The sequence below is a fragment of the Pantherophis guttatus genome, chromosome 2, assembly GCF_059756535.1.
Source record: "Pantherophis guttatus breed Tessera chromosome 2, ASM5975653v1, whole genome shotgun sequence".
NCBI classification, from domain to species: Eukaryota; Metazoa; Chordata; class Lepidosauria; order Squamata; family Colubridae; genus Pantherophis; species Pantherophis guttatus.
Window position 1 is genome coordinate 253,099,530 of NC_142064.1, and position 21,301 is coordinate 253,120,830.

General features: G+C 43.1%; 1 protein-coding gene and 1 long non-coding RNA gene across 4 annotated transcripts; both read right to left on the bottom strand.

The window, feature by feature from the left end:
• Positions 1–246: 246 nt before the first annotated feature.
• Positions 247–10,564, bottom strand: LOC148115593 (uncharacterized). Of its 3 annotated transcripts, none has more exons than XM_087888073.1 (5): positions 10,374–10,564; positions 6,319–6,567; positions 2,161–2,220; positions 1,941–2,065; positions 247–472 (listed from the first exon to the last, which is right to left on the bottom strand). In XM_087888073.1, the coding sequence occupies exons 1-5, from the start codon at positions 10,447–10,449 to the stop codon at positions 458–460; spliced, it is 525 nt and encodes a 174-aa protein (XP_087744199.1). In that variant the 5' UTR covers positions 10,450–10,564; the 3' UTR covers positions 247–457. The 3 variants fall into 3 exon arrangements, with proteins under 3 accessions (XP_087744199.1, XP_087744198.1, XP_087744197.1); XM_087888072.1 differs by having other exon boundaries at positions 247–469; positions 2,161–2,256; positions 10,374–10,562; XM_087888071.1 differs by having other exon boundaries at positions 2,161–2,256; positions 10,374–10,557.
• Positions 10,565–17,243: 6,679 nt separating this feature from the next.
• On the bottom strand, positions 17,244–20,934 carry LOC132711507 (uncharacterized). Its single transcript, XR_015731978.1, has 3 exons — positions 20,645–20,934; positions 18,838–18,944; positions 17,244–17,492 (listed from the first exon to the last, which is right to left on the bottom strand). It is a non-coding gene; the product is annotated as an uncharacterized LOC132711507 (long non-coding RNA).
• Between the last annotated feature and the right edge of the window lie 367 nt (positions 20,935–21,301).

The window sequence follows — 21,301 nt, forward strand, 5'->3', positions numbered from 1 at the left end:
AGTTTTGGGCTCAGTTGTGATCGTAAGTCGAGGACTACCTGTAATTTCAATGCAAAAAATGTAAATTACCTTTTTGGTACAAAAGGACCAACTTATTTTAGTTGTGTGGTGGTGGAAATGCCATCCCCCTTGCCCTCTCCAATCTAGATAAAATATGCTTCTGTGGTAATGCCACTATTCCATATCATTTCATACTCTGGGTATTATATCAAACTTTGGTAATGTGAAAGAAATACAGAGTTAATATTTTTTTTTTATTCCAGGGGTTAACATTTAATGATGAAAACATCTGGATTGAAGATCCAACAATTGTCCTTGTCATAGTTCAACAAGCTTAATGAATCATAAAATCAGGGTTCAACTTCCATCAGCCAGAAGAGTTTCTTTCATTTTTCAATATTTTTGTCTCTGTGCTCAAAATAGGAAACAAGATTCCAGGGAAAGACTGAAGCTCGACTTAGAAAATATTCTTCTGGAACAAAGCAAAATGATAGCAAAGGAGACAGTTGAATTTCAGATCCAGAACATAATGGGAAACTAGCTTGCAAGTCAAAGAATAAACCCAATTAAGGCAGTTATTTCCTATGAAAGCAGAAGCGCCTCAGAGGGTTGAATCTCCAAATGTTGCAGAACTCAACTTCTTTGTAAGTAAAGAATGCTGGGAGTTGTAGTTTAGCAACATGTGATAGTCCCACAATTAAATAATATGTCAGTTTTATATTATAACATCTATATTTGTATAGTATAAGGTGAAATATTGTTAAAAACAAAACCATGCCATTTAAATCCATTGAGTGGACACCCTGCTATAGCTATTTGCCTGCCAGTGGAAACACAAAGATTAGCCTGACTTCTAGTGGTTGGGAGCTCCAAAGCCTAAAAGTAATGAGAAGGTCTGACTTTGTACTCCTGCTAAATAATAAAAATAATGACTAATATCCATTTTTATATGCAAAGTGATGCATGGTATTTCTGAATGGTTATTAGCTCTGCTAACAGAACTAATGATTACTTCTGGAGAGTGGGAAATTGAAATAAATAGGAGTTACTCGCTCCTAATTTTGCACTTTTCCAAGCGTGCTGCCTGCTTCACTTAATAGTTTTGTGGCTTGTTTAAACCACCATTGCTTTTTTGTCATCTGCTCCAGAGAAAGCAGGTCAGGTGGTCTGGGGCAATATTATCTGGTCAGATCCCCCAACCTGTAATATTAGAGGCCATGCATACAAAGAGTGAGATAGATAGTGGCCATTCATTCTGGGACTGATCAAAGATATGGGGATGTTGGTCCTCATGATTGCAGGGGTGCTATGACAGGCAACCATGACTGATTTGGGTGCTTGAAACCAGCTCACAATCATAGTCTGTCTGTCTGCCTGCCTGCCTGCCTGCCTGCCTGCCTGCCTGCCTGCCTGCCTACCTACCTACCTACCTACCTACCTACCTACCTACCTACCTATCTTATCTATCTATCTATCTATCTATCTATCTATCTATCTATCTATCTATCTATCTATCTATCTATCTATCACATCTTTGGACCACCCATCTCCCTCAGAGATCATGACGTTTGCCACATCTCACAGTCATGTGATCATTATTTGTGAGCTTCCCTACTAAATGTCTTACAAGCAAAATCCATGGGGAAGACATCAGGAAGTCACAAATGGTGATCATGTAATGCTGTGCCTAACGACTGGGCAGAATTCGCCTAACAGTTGCAATCAGAACAGCTGGAATTGTTGTGGTAAGTCAGCACAGTCACGTCGTGCTGTATGATTGTGACATTTAGTGTTGATTGTTTCTGGCCCCAATTGCCATCATTAACCAAGGACAATTTGTATTACTATCTGTTTTATGTCTCATAAATTTTAACACTGGCTCTGATCAAGCCATGAAGAACCTCCCATTGATCTGAGGAAAGCTGGGTCTCCTGACTTACTTTCCAGAGGAAACAGCACCCAATATATCCTCCAATGAAGAGTCCAGACAAGGTTAAGCAGATCAGAATGATGGCCCAAAACGTCAGTGGTCGCCTTCCTGGATCTTGTGTTGTTAGCACAATTTCTATTAGCAGAAAATGAACATGAAGATTGCACTGAAGTGGTTGAGGAGTGTAGAAGAATATAGTTCTAATTTTTTTGGTTTTAGTTCTATCATACCTGGTATGGTGATGTTGGCTCCTGTTGTACTGACAGCAGCTGTGCTGGGACCACCTGAGCCTAATGAATGAGTGCTGTTAGTTGTCAGCAATGAAACTGTAAGAACAAAATGTGACCTGTATAAAATTTTGCCCAATGCATACCTTTTCTGCAACATTATTTATACATATAGCTAGTCCTCGAGTTACAACTGTAATGGAGCCTGCCCGTCATAACTTGTGACGATTGTAAATCAGGTCGGTCATGTGATCCAGTTTTACAACCCATGTTGGCAGACATTAAGTAAACCAATGGACATGGTTTTGCCAAAACCATCGACCATGGTATCATGCTGCGCCGGCTGGAGGGGTTGGGAGTGGGAGGCACCGTGTTACGGTGGTTCTCCTCCTATCTCTCCGACCGGTCGCAGTCCGTGTTGGCAGGGGGCAGAGGTCGACCTCAAGGCACCTTGTTTGTGGGGTGCCGCAAGGGTCAGTCCTCTCGCCTCTCCTGTTCAACATTTATGTGAAGCCGCTGGGTGAGATCATCCATGGTTTTGGGGTGCAGTGCCATCTGATGACACTCAGCTGTACATCTCTACCCCAGACCACCCCAATGATGCCCTTGAAGTGATGTCCCGGTGCCTGGAGGCCGTGCGGGTCTGGATGGGGAGAAACAGGCTCCGACTCAACCCTTCCAAGACCGAGTGGCTGTGGCTTCCGGTGTCCTGATATAGCCAGCTGGTGCCATCGCTGGCTATTGGGGGTGAGTTACTGGCCCCCACGGAGAGGGCTCGCAACTTGGGTGTCTTCCTGGACCCACGGCTGTCTTTAGAAGAGCATATGACAGCCATGGCCAGGGTGGCTTTTTATCAGGTCCGCCTGATTCGACAGTTGCGTCCCTTTCTGGATCGGGACTCCTTATGCACGGTTACTCATGCCCTCATTACTTCCTGTCTGGACTACTGTAATGCTCTCTACATGGGGCTCCCCTTGAGGAGCACCCGGAGGCTCCAACTGGTCCAGAATGCAGCCGCGTGGGTGATTATGGGGGCGACATGGCGCTCCCATGTAACACCTCTCCTGCGCAAGCTGCACTGGCTTTCGGTGGTCTTCTGGGTGCACTTCAAGGTTTTGGTTCTCACCTTTAAAGCGCTCCATGGCTTAGGGCCTGGATATCTACGAGACCACCTTCTGCCACCGATAACCTCCCACCGGTCAATACGCTCCCACAGAGAGGGTCTCCTCAGGGTGCCGTCGGTCAAGCAATGTTGACTGGTGACCTCCAGGGGGCGAGCCTTCTCTGTGGGGGCACCCGCCCTCTGGAATGAGGTACCCCCAGGGATACGACTGATCCCGGACCTCCGTACTTTCCGCCGGGCTCCGAAGACTTTCTTCTTTCAGCAAGCCGGGCTGCCTTAAGATTTTAATTGATTAATTTTATGGGTAAGGGGTTTTAAAATTGGGAAGCCAAATTGATTTAATTATTTTTTAAATTATTTTAATTTTCCTACTGTATGTATTTTAACCCTGGCTGTTCACCGCCCTGAGTCCTTCGGGAGAAGGGCGGTATAAAAAATTTAATAAATAAATAAATAAATAAAAACCAGGAGTAAATGTCAACCTTCATAAAATGCAGTCATGAGACTGTGGGATGCTGCAAGGTTGAGAAACATTTCAATAAACTAACCAGTTAACTGGGTTTGTGTAGGAAAAGAAGAGGCTGAGCTGGCAGACGGGGTTAAATGTGTCACCAGTCATTGCATTGTCACAAAAGACCTAAATCCAGCCCCCCCCCAAATTCTATTGATTCTTATCTAGTGACATTTTAGCATTTTAGCTTTGACCATCAGTGACAAGTTCTTCTTTGTTTTGAACTCAGCAAATGCTCTTAATTGTTTACACCTGACAGTTTGCAGACCGCATTATGATGCAAAAGAGAGAAGCGACTAGCCAAGATTAGGGGACTGGAGGCTAAAACATACGAAGAACAGTTACAGGAACCGGGCATGGCTAGTCCAGTGAAGAGAAGGACCAGGGGATACATGATAGCACTGTTCCAATATTTGAGGGGCTGCCACAGGGAGGAAGGGGTCAAGCTATTTTCCAAAGCACCTGAGGGCCAGACAAGGAATAATGGATGGAAACTGATCAAGGAGAGACTCAACTTAGAAATAAGGAGAAACTTTCTGACAGTGAGAACAATTAACCAGTGGAACAGCTTTGCCTTCAAAAGTTGTGGGAGCTTCATCACTGGAAGCTTTCAAGAAGAGACTAGACTGCCATCTGTCAGAAGTGGTGTAAGTTCTCCTGCTTGGGCGGGGGGTTGGACTAGATGACCTACAAGGTCCCTTCCAACTCAGTTATTCTCTAATCATAACCAAGCTCAACATGTGATGTGAACACAGCTACTCTGCTATGTCCCCTGTTTGAGGCCTAGACTGATTGACTTTATTTTATTTTAATTCATTCATTCATTCATTCATTCATTCATTCATTCATTCATTCATTTATTTATTTATTTATTTATTTATTTATTTATTTATTTATTTATTTATTTGCAATTTATATACCGCCCTTCTCCCGAAGGACTCAGGGCGGCTTACAAGATAAAAATTCAACAATATGAATTAAATATAAATTAAAATCCAATTAAAATTATTACAATGTAAAAACCCCCCTCAACAGGTCAGTCCATTTGATGAAAAAGCCACGTCTTCAGTTCGTGGCAGAAGGAGAGGAGGTCGGGGGCTGTCCTAAGCCCGGTGGGCAAACCGTTCCAGAGGGTCGGCGCTCTGACAGAGAACGCTCTCCCCCTGGGGGCCGCCAGCCAACATTGTCTGACTGACGGCACCCTGAGGAGGCCCGCTCTGTGAGAGCGCACAGGACGATGGGAGGATGGCAAAAGATGGTCCTGCAAGTACCCCGGATCTAAGCCATGTAGGGCTTTATAGGTGAGCACCAGACCTTGAAACGAACCCGGAGGACCACCGGCAGCCAGTGCAGCTCGCGCAGGAGAGGTGTTACACGGGAGTAACAAGAGGCTCCTGTAACAACCCGCGCGGCCACATTCTGGACTAGCTGAGGCCTTCGGGTGCATCCCAAGGGCAGCCCCATGTAGAGGGCGTTACAATATTCCAACTGAGAAGTAACAAGGGCATGAGTGACTGTGGCGAGGGCATCCCGGTCTAGAAAAGGGTGCAACTGGTGCACCAGGCATACCTGTGCGAAAGCCCCCCTGGTTACGGCTTCAAGTGATCTTCTAAAGACAGCCATGAATCCAGGAGGACACTCAGATTGCGAACCTTTTCAGAGGTTTATCTCTATCTTTATCTATCTCTATTTATCGCTATCTATTGCTATCTATTTCTTTCTATCTCTATCTATCTCTATCATCTATCTATCTATCTATCATCTATCTATCTATCTATCTATCTATCTATCTATCTATCTATCTATCATTTATTTATAAATTTTATTGGCCGGCTATCTTACCATAGGGCAGTAATGGCTAACCTTTTTGCCGTTGCGTGCCAAAAGAAGGGGGAGTGCGGGGAAGTCACCCACGTGTGTGCCCACGCCCATAATACAATGCGCCCCGCCACTGCGCATGTGTGCGGGCGCCACCCCCACCCCCCGCTTTTAGCATGTGATGACCCGGTGGGCCTGGTAGGCCTGTTTTTCAACCTCCCCAGGCTCCAGAGGCTTTCTAGGAGCCTGAGGAGGGCGAAAACGGCCTTCCCCACCCCTTCCTCTGGAGGCAGGAAACAGCCCATTTCCCAACTTCCGGTGGGACCAAAAGGCCCAAAAATCGGCTGGCGCACACATGCGTGCTGGAGCTGAGCTACGGCGACGCTCACGTGCCCACTGATATGGCTCTGTGTGCCACTTGTGGCACCCGTGCCATAGGTTCGCCATCACGGCCATAGGGTAACTCTGGGCGGCTTACAGTTACGCATATAGTTAAAACATAAAAAGTTAAAATCAGATATTTGAACCAAAGACACATGGGGAGGGCGGGAGGGGGAGCAGAGTGGGGGGGGATCTGTTATTACTCAATCACCTCCATTGTGCTGTTCCCCCACTAAGGCTCCAAGCCGACTTGCACAGCCACATCTTTAGGCCCTTAGGGAAAGATAGGAGGGATTGGGCCAACCTCACACAGCTACCAGGAACCTACTTGGTGGAGCAGCAGTTATTCTGCTGTGGTTTCCAGGAGTTGTTGTGGTGGTGTCAGATGTTCCAGGAACAGCAATCTTGATGGTGGCTGTGGCCAGTTCTTCTCTTGTTCCATTGGAGATGCTTATGATGCTGGCAGGTGTTTTGGCTGAATGGCTCTTTTCTGTTGCCATAGAGAAGTTCCTTGGGACCATTAAGGTGCTCCCCCTGAAGGGCAGCACCGTACTGGCAGATGCACTAGTACCTCTAGCTGGTAATGAGAAGAGGAAAAATATCCTTAATACCAAGAGCAATCAAATAGCAATAGCACTTATATACCGCTTCACAGTGCTTTACAACCCTCTCTAAGCGGTTTACAGAGTCAGCATATTGCCCCAGGGGTGGGCTTCAAAACTTTTAGCAAGGGGTTCTCTGCCCGGTTGCTGGGTGGGCGTGGCCATAGTGGGCGTGGCCCACTATGGTGGGGAGGTTTTTGCCCTCCCCAGGCTCCAGAGGCTTTCCTTGAGCCTTCGGGAGGGCGAAAAGAGGCTCTGGAGGCTCTCTTTCCGAACTTCCGGTAGGCCCGTTTTTTTGCCCTCCCCGAGCTTCCACGCATGCCCTGCATTTAACGGCATCCAAAATGGGCCGCGTGGAGACTCCTGGGATGGGGTGGGAGGGTCCAGCCAGGAGTGGGATTTGGGGGCTCTCCGAACTGCACAGAATCTTAGCTGGAGGTTCTCACGAATCCCTGTGAACCCCCAGCAGCCCATCCCTGGGTAGATTAAATCATTTTGGTTCAACTGAAAAGCAGGAAATATCGTGACACTATGAAGGACCCTTCTTCCAAGCATGGAAAAATGGCCCAACAGCTTCTCATTTTATACTGATCTCTACTGGGATCATTCCCCTGGTCTGGTTAATGTCCAGCAGTTTACTTCAGATACTAAATCTTTTCATTTCTATATGCACACACAGAGTTTAGCTCCATTGAAGACCCTTTTAAGAAAAGAAAAGCACCTCATACTTATACTTACATAGAATTGTTCTTCTTTCTGACAACATTATCTAACTTAACCTTCTGAAGGACAGAAGAAGTCTGGCTATTTTTCAGACTTTTTGTTAAAAGGCCTAAACTATTAGCATTACAGCTCCACATCTTTTTTGTCTGGAATGGTATAGGACAGTGATGGCTAACCTTTTTCTAGTCATGTGCTGAAAGCGTGCATGTGTGCCGGCACCCATAATACAATGCGCGTACTCCTGCGCATGTATGCACAACCCCCATGTGACCCACCCTCATGCATGTGCATGCAACCCCCACCCCCCCGTTTTTGGCCTAGCAGGCCTCCCTGCAACCTCCTGGGCCCAAAAACAGGCTGGGGGTGGGTGGGCTGCACCCCCCCACATACCTCATTTTGGGTCTAGCAGGCCTACCTGCAGCCTTCTGGGTCAAAAAATGGGCTGTGGGGGGGCACGCCCACCCCCACGCTCCGCCCTGCCCCTGTGCATGTATACAAACCCCCCTCCACATGTGTGTGCATCTCTCGCATGTGCCCCGCCCCCTGCACATCCCAAAAATCAGCTGGCTGGCACGCATGCATGTGCAGTGGAGCTGAGTTGGATGACGGCTCGCATGCCCATAGAGAGGACTCTGCACGCCAACTGTGGCAATCGTGCCATAGGTTCGCCATCACAGGTATAGGATCTCCTGCTCAAGCAGAGGATTGGACTAGAAGACCTCTGAGGTTCCTTCCAACCAGTGATGGGTTGCCCCCGGTTCACACCAGTTGTATAGAACCGGTAGTAAAACCGTCGGGAGGCTCTGCCCACCAATCCTGACGTCATCAAAATGCTTCTGCACATGTGCAGAAGAGCACGTGAGCTAAGCGAGCCCAGCTGCGAACCGGTAGTAAAGGTAAGTAGAACCCAGCCCTGCTTCCAACCCTGTTATTCTCTGTTCTCTGTTCCTTTTATCAAGTGCATAGATTTGAACTGAGACGAGAGAGGAGGTAGACAAATAGGAAGCCTTGGATTTGTCTGAGCAAATCATCCTCTGGACAGCTGAGAAGCAGAAGCCAATATGTCTTCTGGTTACAGCCTTTCTTATTATGCAGGTGTATCTAGCCATGTATATTTTATGTACTTTTCTGATAACTTTCTCTCTCTTTTCAGGCTGTTTTGTTTCTGTTTCTGTTTTGATTCTTCTTCTTTTTTTTTTTTTGCAAGGTCAGTTCTGAAAAGCCTTTAAAAGCTGGAATCCTATAGGGAGTAGCTTGGGAGTACATTCCATTTTGTAAAATGAGACTTAAGTCCATATAAACATACATACTTTTATCAGTTGACTTAGAGCCAATCCCTTAGCTGTCTCATAGGTTTTTCTATAAGAAGAAAATGTTTAAGGGTCAACCAACCAACAAATGGGTAAATGAAATGCGCTCACGTTTTAAAATAAATTCTAAGGATTCTTATCTTAACCATGATGGGGTTAAGTAAGGAATTATGCTTTATCTTAGTCCTGGGCTTGTTTATTTGGAAATGAGTACTGCTGAATTCACTTGGATTTACTTCCAGATAAACATCTCCAGAACTGTAAATCAGTCTCCATGTGACATGGAGACAAATTACACTGTTATATAAACAAGCCCAGTAAGGAAAAAAACGAATTAGTGGAATGGCTTGCCTTCAGAAGCTGTGAAAGTTCCATCACTGGAGATTTTAAAGAAGAGATTGGATAACCGTTTGTCTCAAATTTTATAGGGTCTCCTGCTTGAGCAGGGGGTTGGACTAGAAGACCTCCAAGGTCCCTTCCAATTCTGTTATGCTGTTCTGTTATTAACCAGTTAGGTATGGGGGTTAAGACATCAGGCTAGAAACTGGGAGAACAGCACAAATTCTAGTCAGGTCTGAGGCTCTATTCGGGCTATCAACATAACGATTTTAAATTGGGGTATTTTAAATTTTTGGGATTTTAATTGGAGCCTAATTATTTAATGATTTTAAATTTTAATCGTTGTTTTGTTCTGTGTTTTTAAATAGGCTGTACACCGCCCTGAGTCCTTCGGGAGAAGGGCGGTATAGAAATAAAATTATTATTATTATTATTATTATTATTATTATTATTATTATTATTATTATTATTATTATTATTATTATTATTATTCCAGCTGGGTAAACTTAGGCCAATCAATCTCTCAGCTCTAGGAAGGAGACACTTCTGAAAATCTTGCCAAACAAACTACAGGGACTAGTCCAAGCAGTCACCCGGAGTCAAAAATGACTCAAGGGTGCAAAATAAACGCACAAAATACAAAGACCTGCAAGTCTTTTGTAGAATGACTGTGGCAAAAGAAAGCAAAGATAATACCAACAGTAACAGGTGTCTAGGGTGCAATCCCAAAATATCTGGAGCACCACATGAACGCCACAGGCATTGACTAAATCACCATCCATCAATTGCAAAAAGGCAGCTTGACTTGGAACAGCTTACATCCTGCGACACACCTTTAGCACCATCAAACAACAACAACTGCCTATCCCAGGTCCCTGGGAAGGACTCAATAGGTGGATAAAAATGTCAAATATGGTCTAAACATCTGGCTGACCGTACTTAAGCCATAATAATTTATGTAAGTCTTTTCTGATGACTGGAAGGAACCTTTATCTCTACTTAATTATTACAAGATTGACATCAGTTGGGGGGGGGGGGAAGAGAGTATATAGGAATACATAGAGCCTAGGAAACATGGAGAGCAGAGCCTAGATATTCTGGCATATTCTTGCCTGCTGCTGTTCCTCCTTAGTTCCTCTCAACAGGGGTATTTGGATTTTTTAGAGACTTGATAGACATACTATTTCTGTTCTGCAAAATCCCATATGACCAGTAGATGGCAGCAAAGGCATATAGAAAACTCCCCGAGCTTTAATGGTCATCTGAAGGTCATCCAGTCTTAGCAGCCCAGACATGGTACCCCTAAATTACAGAAAAAGTTAAAGGAGGGGAACCTGCTTGGGTTCCCTCTCCCCTTGATCAAACTCATTGCTGCCCATTACAAGAGGTTCAAAGGTCAAATGGCCTACCTGCTAGTAAGAAGACTGAAAGCAGCAGGAGGATTAAGCAATGGATGCCTGACTCCAAAATCCAAAGAAACTTCATTTTGCAGCTCTAAAGGTGTTGCCGTATCCACCCGGTTACAAATCCTCTCCAACTAAGGGAGCAGTGCCTGGGCTCTTCGGTGCCTGCTCATCAGGGCTCGGCCCACATACTTTCAGCCACTTGCCTCTCCTCAGGTGTGGTCCCTCCATGATGGATGCCAATTTTTTTCTTCTTTTTTTTAAATGTCAAGAACACATTGCATCATCTCCCTTCTGGAAAAGGATATCTCTGCCCGGAGAGATCTGTTCAGAGCTGTGATGTGACCACAGCAGGCAATGGTTGAGTGGAAGTGAGGCATGTTTCTCTGGAAAACACAGAAGACGGAACTTGTTTTTCTGGGGTATGGGCTAGGAGAGGCTGAAGGGGAGGGAAGAATGCCTTTAGTCACCTGTGTCATTAGTGACACAGAAAATTGTGAGGATGGCAGAAGTTGCAGAAATGGCTAAATTGACATGTCTGATTAGGGAAGGAGCAATAACTACTTTTATAAAAGACTAGAAAGCTTTCATGGACATGTTATTGTAATTGGAATAAAATGAACTGGTGACTTCTGGAGTTGCTGAATGCAGAGACTGCATAGGAGAAGAAAGGAACTATGTTTTGTAGTTTGGGAAAGTGGAAACAGTAACTATGTTTGTAAGTGTTGCAAGATTGGAAGTATCCTTTTCTTTCTTTTTTTCCTTTCCTTTCTTTCTCTCTTTCTCTTTCATTTTCTCTTTCTTTCTCTCTTGTTTTCTTTCTTTCTCTTGTTATTTCTTTCTCTTGTTTTCTTTCTCTTTCATTTTTTTCTCCCTCATTTTCTTTCTCGTTCTCTTTCATTTTCTTTCTCTTTCATTTTCTCTTTCTTTCTCTTTTTCTTTTTTAAATATTTTTTTAACATTTCCATATTCTTTTTTGTTTCTCTGTAACTTTCCACTTTGTAAAAAAAAAAAATTCTTCAACCAAAAATTATATTAAAACAAGGAAAAGAAAATCTGAGTGTCATCCAAATTCTTCTAGACTTCCTCCTCCTATCCCTTCATTTTTATGGGTGGGTCACAGTCGCTCACCTTTTCAACCTGAGCAGGTACAACTTAATCCCCTCATCATTCTGTGTTCAGGGAAGAATGCCTTTTTTTAGCCTCCTAATTCTTTAAAGATGATGTCAATTTTGAGTACCTGCCAAGCACAAAATCAAGAGTTACATTAACAGGAAGCTTATCTTGCCAGTCCAGTCCACTGTACTAGCCTTCCCTGATTTGGATGTCCTCCAGCTGGGTGGATTTGTTTCCCAACCAACATCCATTTGCTGAAAAGTTTGGGGAGTAAAAGTCCACAGAACAGAAGGAGATCCACTTGGGGAAGACTGATCTCAAGCAAGAGAAAAAGGAGATCAAAGAGACCTGTAATTATCCAAAAGGCGCAGGACACAGAATTTAAGAGTAGCCACGCCTGAAGGAGGATTATATTTCTCTTTGCAAAACTAAGGCAATTTTCTCAGTTGATAAATGATAAATTACTAGGGGCAGGAGAAAGAGAATCTAGTCTTAATAACAAGTAAACATAGCAATGTAAAAAAAGTCAAGAGCAAAAAGGAATCCTGTCCCACTATCTATTTCCTTTTAGTTTTCCTTTTTGCCAGTCATTTTTTGTACTGTACTGTATGTTGCAGGTGTGATCTATTAGGGATGTACATCTGATGGGACCACAAAAAAATGTTCTTCTCAATGGTGGGCCCTTCTCTATGGAACATCATCCCCCACACTGAAATGCAAAATTAGCCCACACCCTGTTGCTTTTCTGAAAGACCCTGAAGATGTGGTCTTGTCAATGGGCCTGGGAACCATGAATGGAGATGGAACTGATCAAGTGGTTGATTTGATTGTATTGCTGTTATCATGGGAGCTGTGTGGATGGAAGGCGGAAGGTGGTGGGAGCTATTTAGGAATTTTTAATGTTGTGGGGTTTTAATATTGTAAGCTGTCAGGAGTCACCTGTCTGTGAGTTCGGCAGCTATAGACATTTGTTTAATAAATAAAAGAAAAATCGGAGAGTTGCAAATTAGACTAGGAAACTGAAAAAAAAAACACTGCAGTGGAAGGCAGTGGTTAAACCACTTCCAAACTGTAGTCAAAAAAATATCACAAGGATCTGATGTTGTTGTCACCAGGAGCTGAGCTTGACTCAAGAGAATATCAACCTTATAAGGGCATCTTAAATCCCAGGGCTTCAACATTTAACTGTCATCCTGGGAAATCACCTGTTGCATCTGGAGTGTCTTTCCTTCCTTCAGGCTCAGTACCTATCATCGCTTTACGCATTTGTATCACACCAGGGAAAGGAAAGCTTTTAGGCTGCATAATACTCTAGGGTGCTAATTGCACACAACGAGGACTAATAGTAATACTTATTACTCTCCTCTGTGTAGTTGACAAAGAGAAGAGAGATAAAATTAGAGTGCCTGGTGGCGCAGCAGACTAATAGCCTGTTATTAACATTCAGCTGCCTGCAATTACTGCAAGTTCGAATCTCCCAGGCTCAAGGTTGACTCAGCCTTCCATCCTTTCTAAGGTAGGTAAATTGAGAACCCAGTTTGTGGGGGCAATAAGCTGACTTTGTATAAATATACAAAAGTATGAAGGCTATTGCTTAACGCATTGTAAGCCGCCCTGAGTCTCCGGAGAAGGGCAGCATATAAATCAAATTAAAAAAAAAAAATTGTTGCATGTGGGACAAGAAAATTCCACCTTTCTGCCCTGATCAGAAAAATCCCAAGACTACGGTCTTCTATATGAGGAAGAAAGAAGATTTTCCCCGCCTGGCTAGGTGACTCAGTGGCTATGACGCTGAGCTTGTCGATCAAAAAGGTCGGCAGTTTGGCGGTTCAAATCCCTAGTATAGGTTTCCTGCATGAGCAGGGGGTTGGACTAGATGACCTCCAAGATCCCTTCCAACTCTGTTACATCAGGGAGAACGCCAAATTAACTAGGAATGAATATGCTACTGGCCCACAGCATATTTACATGGAGACCTCTGATGTCAGGCAACAAGAATAGAGAGAGGGGCGGGGAGAAATGGAGCAAAAATGAACCAGGGAATGCTGAGATTGTAGTTGTGGAATAAAGCAGCTATGTGAATGTCTCGCTTAATGATCACTTCACACAATGATTGAGATCATTGTGGTTGTAAGCTGAGGACTACCTGTTGTAGGAAGAAATGTCCATCTGGGTTCAGTTCCAAGTAGGGAGAAAGACATGGAAACATGGAGGCTGCTTGGAAGGATGGTTTAATGGAGCAGAACCATTAAGCACATGGTCCAGGTGTATTTGAACACATGGAGTGGAAAGTGACTGTTATTTATACCTTCTCTTGGGCTTTGAACTTGAGCTTCCTGTTCCTGTGGCAAGGGCATATATCCTATTGGCTCCTGTATGGGTCATGTGCAAATCCTAGGAGTTTGTCTGAGATAAGCTTGGTTGAACTGTGCTGGGTAATGAAATGAAGAGGCTTGTGTTCTGAAAGAGTGTTGGGCAATTCCTCTTATGGCTTAATGGCTTTGTCCTGGTTTGTATCTTGAGTGAGGGCTAATCCTATCACCCTGGAGCTGACCTTTTGTTTTGTAGATAGGATGGCCCAATCTTTCTGGGGCTATTAACAAAGGTGGGGGCTGCTTTCAAAGAGCATGTTTCTCCTTTTCTCATCCAGGGAGGTATAGTATTCTGCCTTTTTAATATTTCCTAAAATATTTCATTCTTCTAAGACGGGTGGGTGCTAACATTCTTCACTGTATTGCTCAACTTTGGCCATTAAAAGAAGTACATAGACCAGAGTTTACATATAACTTTTCTACAAATTACTTACAATTCGTATGTATTTAGGAAGGAATGGATTCCCAAAATACTTTTTAAATTTTTTTTATTATGAGTAGACATATATACAATTGCACTATTAACCTCTCATTTCTCTGGGGTGTCCCAGGTATCGTAAGAACATCAAGTATAAAATGGTAAACAATTGCAAAAACAGTTGAGAACACCAAAATAAAACCATCTGGAATGGCTGAAAAGCAAAACAGGACAGAGCAAGCCCGTAGCATTGACCGCAAAATTAAATAGTGCAAAGATGTAAAAGCACTTTGAAAGGAAAGCACACATTTTTTAATAATGGCCTTTATGTGCATGGAAAAGATCCATAAATCCCAGGCAAATATCGATGAAGAAAATATTTTACAAGCATAATTACTATTTATCATTTCTTTAGTCATAAAAATCCCCTTGCCTAATCTATAAGGAATAGTTGGGGACACCTAGATACGGGAAGAGATCATGTTAATATTACAACTGCAAATATTTTACAGTTTTCGAGGTTAAAACAAGCATTTTTCAGTAGGCATTAAAAAGGGATATATAATCAGTGCTGGTGGCTTTACCGTCATTTGCTTCCAAACTATGACATAAAGAAGCAGTCTGGCTAATTGTTTTAGATTAAAGTTCCTGGATCATTTTCAAAGGCAAGCCTCCACATAGCAATGGATACTTTCCCAAGAGGTTATGAGGACATTAGCAGGGACTAATGTTCAGGGGAATCATAAAAATCAAGATATCAAGATATCATAATGTAACGGCATATTTATAGCTCACCCTGTTTTTATGTGCATTGCAGGGCTTTTGACAGTGTGGCTGCCACCATCAGCAGCATTTTTATTTTTCATCTGGTTGTTTTATCGTTTATCAGCGGTAGTTTAATTTCATTAGAGTGGCAGCATGGATTGGATGCCGTGACTGTTGAATAGAGAGAGGTGATGATTGATTCGTATTATTTGTGTTTGCAAACGTAAATAATATATATATATATATTGTATTTGCAAGAAACTGCAAGGTAGATAGAGCTCTGAAATATTGCAGTAGGAGGTGAGAATAACCTTGAGGAAGAGACAACGGTTTCTCAGATAAGAAAAATCTGAGTCTAAAATAGAAATGCAGTTTTAGAAAGTGAATCAGACTTGACTCTTCTTAGTTGTCTTTGTTAGCTCGGACCATGGCATCAGCTCAATCTCCCTTAGTGCCACGAGGTCCATGGCCATTTCCAGGACTCTGGAGCCACAGTGAGCTAGGAAGAGGGCTCTCTTCCTGTTGTCCAGATCGGTGAATCCGCTGCCCACCAGGAATTGTCTGAATCGGACCATGAATGACTTCCATTTATCCTGGTTCAGATCGAATGGAGTCAGTGAGATTTGTGGTCCGGCCATGGTTCAGTGATTCAGCTCTGGGGATCCCGCTTAGTGATTCAGCTCTTTCTGGATGGTGGTGGTGATCGTGCCTGCTGATCTGCTGTCGGTTCTTTGCTCGTCCTTCGTCACCAGTGTTAGATCGGTGCAGGGAAAAGAGACGCAACTCAGCTTCAGTCCGTTCAGTACTTTTATTAGGTAGGAATGAAACTGCCGGCTGTGCTATGGAGCCTCCTTTTATGCGGCTCCGGCAAGCCAGCCAGCCAATGACAGCTATTTAAAACTCCCGCCGGTGGAATCAGCCAATCCCCCGGCGGATGTCCTTATAAGGACATAACAGTCTTGAACCTAAAGGCAAGGGATTGGATAGCAGTATTCCGGTATTTGAGGGACTGCCACAAAGCGGGGTGGGTGGGTTCGACCTATTTTCCAAAGCACCAGAGGGCAGGATAAGAAACAATGAATGAATGGAAACTAATCAAACAGAGAAGCAACCTGGAATTAAGGAGAAACTTCCCAACAGTGAGAACAATCAACTAGTGGAACAATTTGCCTTCAGAAGTTGTAGGGGATTCATCATTGGATTAAAAAAAAAAAAGACTGGGCAGCCATTTGTCTCAAATTGTATAGGATCTCCTGTTTGAGCAGGGAGTTGGACAAGAAGACCTCCAAGTTCTCTTCCAGCTCTATACTGATTGATTGAAGGGAATGGTGAAGCACATTCAGATTTGCAAGATTCTGTTACTGCAACCTTATACTAAAATTATTATTAGCATTGATACCTTTTGTTTCCTGGTCTGGACTGCCTTGAAGGGCTGATAGATATTTAATTGGCTCAGGATGAGCCAATACACTCAATGGCTAAACAAGGATTTGAACCACAGTTTCCCAAATTTTCAATTAGTATCTTCCTATCTCCACAATCTCATTGAGTTTAATAAATTGTCTTTATTGGTCTGAAACAACAGAGGGAACCACAGCAGAATATATAAATTGGGATACATGCAATGGTGAAATCTAAAATTTGTTACTACCGGTTCTATGGGCGTGACTTTGTGGGGGGGGGGTAATGTGACTGGGTGGGCATGGCCATTTTTAAAAAACTTTTAAAACCATTTTTTCTACAACCTCTTTGGCGAAGAGGTTGTAAAAAAATGCTTTCAAAAGGCTCTGACGATCCCAGCTGAGTGGCCTGATCAGCAGAGGCTTTTTTTCTTTTAAAAGCCTCTGACGATCAGGCAACTCAGCTGGGATCATCAGAGGCTTTTAAAAGCATTTTTTTACAACCTCTGAAGAGGTTGTAGAAAAAATGCTTTTAAAAGCCTCTGACGATCCCAGCAGAGCTGCACGATCATCAGAGGCTTTTTTTTTTTTACTTTTAAAAGCATTTTTTTGGCCAAAGAGATTGTAGAAAAAATGCTTTTAAAATTTTTTAAAAAGCCTCTGATGATTGTGTGACTCAGCTGGGCATGGGGGGGGGCAGGGATTTTGCTACCAGTTCTCCGAACCACCCGCCTCCATCGCTACCGGATCGGGCAATCCAGTTCAAACCGGGAGCATTTCACCCCTGAATATATGAATCCACAACTATCTTCACTATTCCATGGTGTCACCCAAAGAAGAGGAAGGCTATAGCAGTTCCATCCTGAAGAAGAGGAAGTTCTCAAGAAGACCAGGAACAGTTTCAAGGAGCTTATTGTCACTTGGTGTAAGGCTAAGATCAAGAAGATTGTTTCCTTCATCGACAGGAACTCTGGTAGGTTTGGGGACTGTTGTGGGTCTGGTACATAGGGAAGCAGACAGGACTGGTGTTCCCTTGTCGTAAACAATAACAAAGCTACAGGAGAGATAGAAGGAAACAAGATGTGAGTGAGTTTAAAGGTAAAACAGAAATGACAGTATATATACAATTCATATATCAGTCACAACTCTTCTGCAAACAGTGCTGGTTTCTGTCAAACACGTATGTTTTGGTTTCTTATACATTGATCCTCCTCAGGGGTGAAATGTTCCCGGTTCCGACCGGATCGCCCAATCTGGTAGCGATGGCAGTCAGTGGTTCTCTTCCGACGAAAAAATGCTTTTAAAAGTAAAAAAAAAAAAAAAAAAGCCTCTGATGATCGCACGTTCCGCTGGTGTTATTGCAGGAAGCTGCAATTTCTTGATGTGTTTTGTAAAATTCTTGGACATGGTACCAACTGCCCTGATGACAATGGGTATCACTGCTACTTGTTTCATCCATAACCGTGTAGTTTCGATGGCCAGGTCGCGATATTTCATGATTTTTTCCAGTTCTTTTTCTTTGACTCTGGCGTCTCCTGGTACAGCGATATCAATAAACTGTATGCTTCGGTCCTCGACAACTGTGATATCTGGCGTGTTGTGTTCCAGATGACAATCTGTCTGTATTTGAAAGTCTCACAAGATCTTCACTGTCTCATTTTCGGTAACTTTTTCCACTTTATGTTCCCATGATTTTTCGGATACAGGTAGGGCATATTTTTTTACATAATGACATATTACTTATTACTATAAGTAATAAGTCTGAGGTCGTGCAGTGGTTAGAGTGCAGTACTGCAGGCTACTTCAGCTGACTGTTAGCTGCAGTTCAGCAGTTCAAATCTCACTGGCTCAAGGTTGACTCACCCTTCCATCCTTCCGAGGTGGGTAAAACGAGGACCCAGATTGTTGAGGGCAAAATGCTGACTCTGTAAACCGCTTAGAGAGGGCTGTAAAAGCACTATGAAGGGGTATATAAGTCTAAGTGCTATTGCTATTATGATTATTATTATTTCTGACAGTAACTGTTGTGATTACACAACTGGACCATTCAGAGTCGATTCCAGAGGCTGTGCCACATGACAAAGTCATGGAAAGCAGGCCATTTCCCTAGCTGCAAAATACGTCTACTTACTTTACTACTGGTTCGCAGTGGGGCCGTACGCGCTTGCTTCGCTCATGCGCGTGCTCTTCTGCACATGCGCAGAAACATTTTGATGATGTCGGGATCGATGGGCAGAGCCTCCCACCAGTTTTACTACCGGTTGTATAGAACAGGTGCGAACCGGGGGGCAACCCACGACTGATCTGGGGACCTTCCAGCAACCCACCCCCCAAACCTCCTTCATACCCAGTTGTGTCCCCTTCCCAACACTTGAACAGAAATTTTCCCCATTTCTTACCAAGAAACTGAAGCAAAGCATCAAAAGAACAGCTCCGACGCAGACTATGCAAATCAGAATAATAACCCAATATGTGAGACCAGCTTCATCTCCAGGTTTGAGGGAATCTATGGGGAAGAGAAAAGGTTTCCAAGTTTAGTAAATCATTTTATGAAGATGTTAGGATAAAGAAATACATAGCAAGCATTCTCTTCCTATCTATATTGGATCTATAGTTCTTGGAATAAAAGTGACTAAATCCAAGTCAGCAGTGTGAGCGGCTACAGAAAAGGCAATATAATTCCAAGCTACATCAACAAAAATATATAAAGAACATTTTCTACATTTATGGTTGACTGAAAACTTCATATAGATGTTTTGCATAAAGCAGAAAAAAAATGCACTTATAATGTAAGGTTTTGAGGATTAGAAAGAAAGGATAATAAAAAAAGTAAGTTTTAAAATGTAGTCATACAGTAAGATAATTTTGTACTTGTGCTTATATTTGCTGCAAAGGATGTCTTCTATTTTTTTTCCCTTTTTAATATTTTTCCTCCATCTTTGTTTTCGTCTTCTATCCTTCTTCATTGCTTTTGCTCTTTATTACTTTGTCTGAGTTTTTATGAGTTTTATAAACTTTAAAAAAGTATTAAAAATGTATTTAGTTTTATTCATCACATTTCTTTCCCCTTCCAATCTCACCTAAGTGCTTAGGGTGGGTTGGCTTTGCCAAATCAAGAGAAATAATATTTGTATTATATTATTATGCATAAGCAAGACAATATCACAAATATTATGTCCAGTCTGGAACACCATTTTAAAACTAGGATTCAGACAAGCAGATTCAAGAAAGGGCAATGAGGACTAGAAACAAAACCCACCAAAGACAAATTGAAATTGATGGGAATCAATAGAAGACAATACTTGTAGCTCAGGATTAAACTGTGGTAATGAACCTTTCATTACCAAACTCGGTAACATCATGATGATGTTACCTAGTTTGGTTATTAAATGTCTGTGAGAAAACAGCCAAGCTAAGAGAGCAACAAGGATCCCACATTGGTGAGAATCTTTATCACTGATAGTCTGGCCGAGGATGTGATAGCTGTTTTAAAAGATATGGAAGTTTGTCATACTGAAGGTCAAGATTTTTCTTTGTCCTTGTAGTCATAGAATACTTGATTTAAATTATTGGAAGCAGATTCCAGCTGAATATCAGAGGAAAGAAATCTAACAGTGAAGGAAATTTAACAATGGAATCAAACCAGAAATATTGTAGGGTCGTCTTTATTCAAAAGAAGCTAAAAATCCTATTAAAGGTTCCCCTCACAAATATGTGCTAGTCATTCCCAACTCTAGGGGGCGGTGCTCATCTCTGTTTCAAAGCTGAAGAGCCAGAGCTGTCCGAAGACGTCTCCACGGTCATGTGGCCGGAATGACTAAATGCCAACGGCGCACGGAACACCGTTACCTTCCCACCAAAGGTGGTTCCTATTTTTCTACTTGCATTTTTTACGTGTTTTCGAACAGCTAGGTTGGCAGAAGTTGGGACAAGTAACAGGAGCTCACCCCGTTACACGGCACTAGGGATTCAAACCGCTGAACTGCCGACCTTTCGATCGACAAGCTCAGCGTTTTAGCCACTGAGCCGAAAGCCTTAATCTAGGCTTCTTCTCCTCGCTCCTTCCAGTATGTGAACAGAAAGTAAATCTTTATACAAATGGTCTAAGCAGCACTTTTATGGGCAATGCTGCTACTTAATGAATTACATCTGAAGGCATTTTTGTTTTGTAAGTTTAAATACGGTGGTATAAAGAAATAAGGCTACCTGTGCTGTTAGATGTGGATCCTGTGGGTGCTGAACCTGAGGACTCAGTAGCACCAGGTGAGTTGGTAAAAGTTGTAATGCTGGAAGTAGGCTCTGGCAAAGGAGATATGGTGGTGCTTGAGCCAGATAAAGTTTGGGAAGGATAGCCAGGTAACGTGGGAAGAGTGGTGAAAGTATTCACTGGAGAATTGTTTGTAGAAATGCTAATTGGGTAAGAAGATGAACCTGTGTTAGTGGAACCAGAGTTGGAAGATACACCAGGAGAAATTCCTGATGTCGGGATGCTTGTTTGGAAGTTGGTGGAAGCTGGGTTCAAAGGTATTGAATTGGTCAAGCCGGGATGAGTAGACAATACTGAGCCAGGGACACTGGGATGGGAGGAAATTGGGTTGATTGAACCAGGGTTGACAGATAGGCCAGAGGAAATTCCTGAGGTTGGGATGCTTGTTTGGAAGTTGGTGGAACCTGGGTTCAAAGATATTGAATTGGTCAAGCCGGGATGAGTAGACAATACTGAGCCAGGGACACTGGGATGGGAGGAAATTGGGTTGATTGAACCAGGGTTGACAGTTAGGCCAGAGGAAATTCCTGAGGTTGGGATGCTTGTTTGGAAGTTGGTGGAACCTGGGTTCAAAGATATTGAATTGGTCAAGCCGG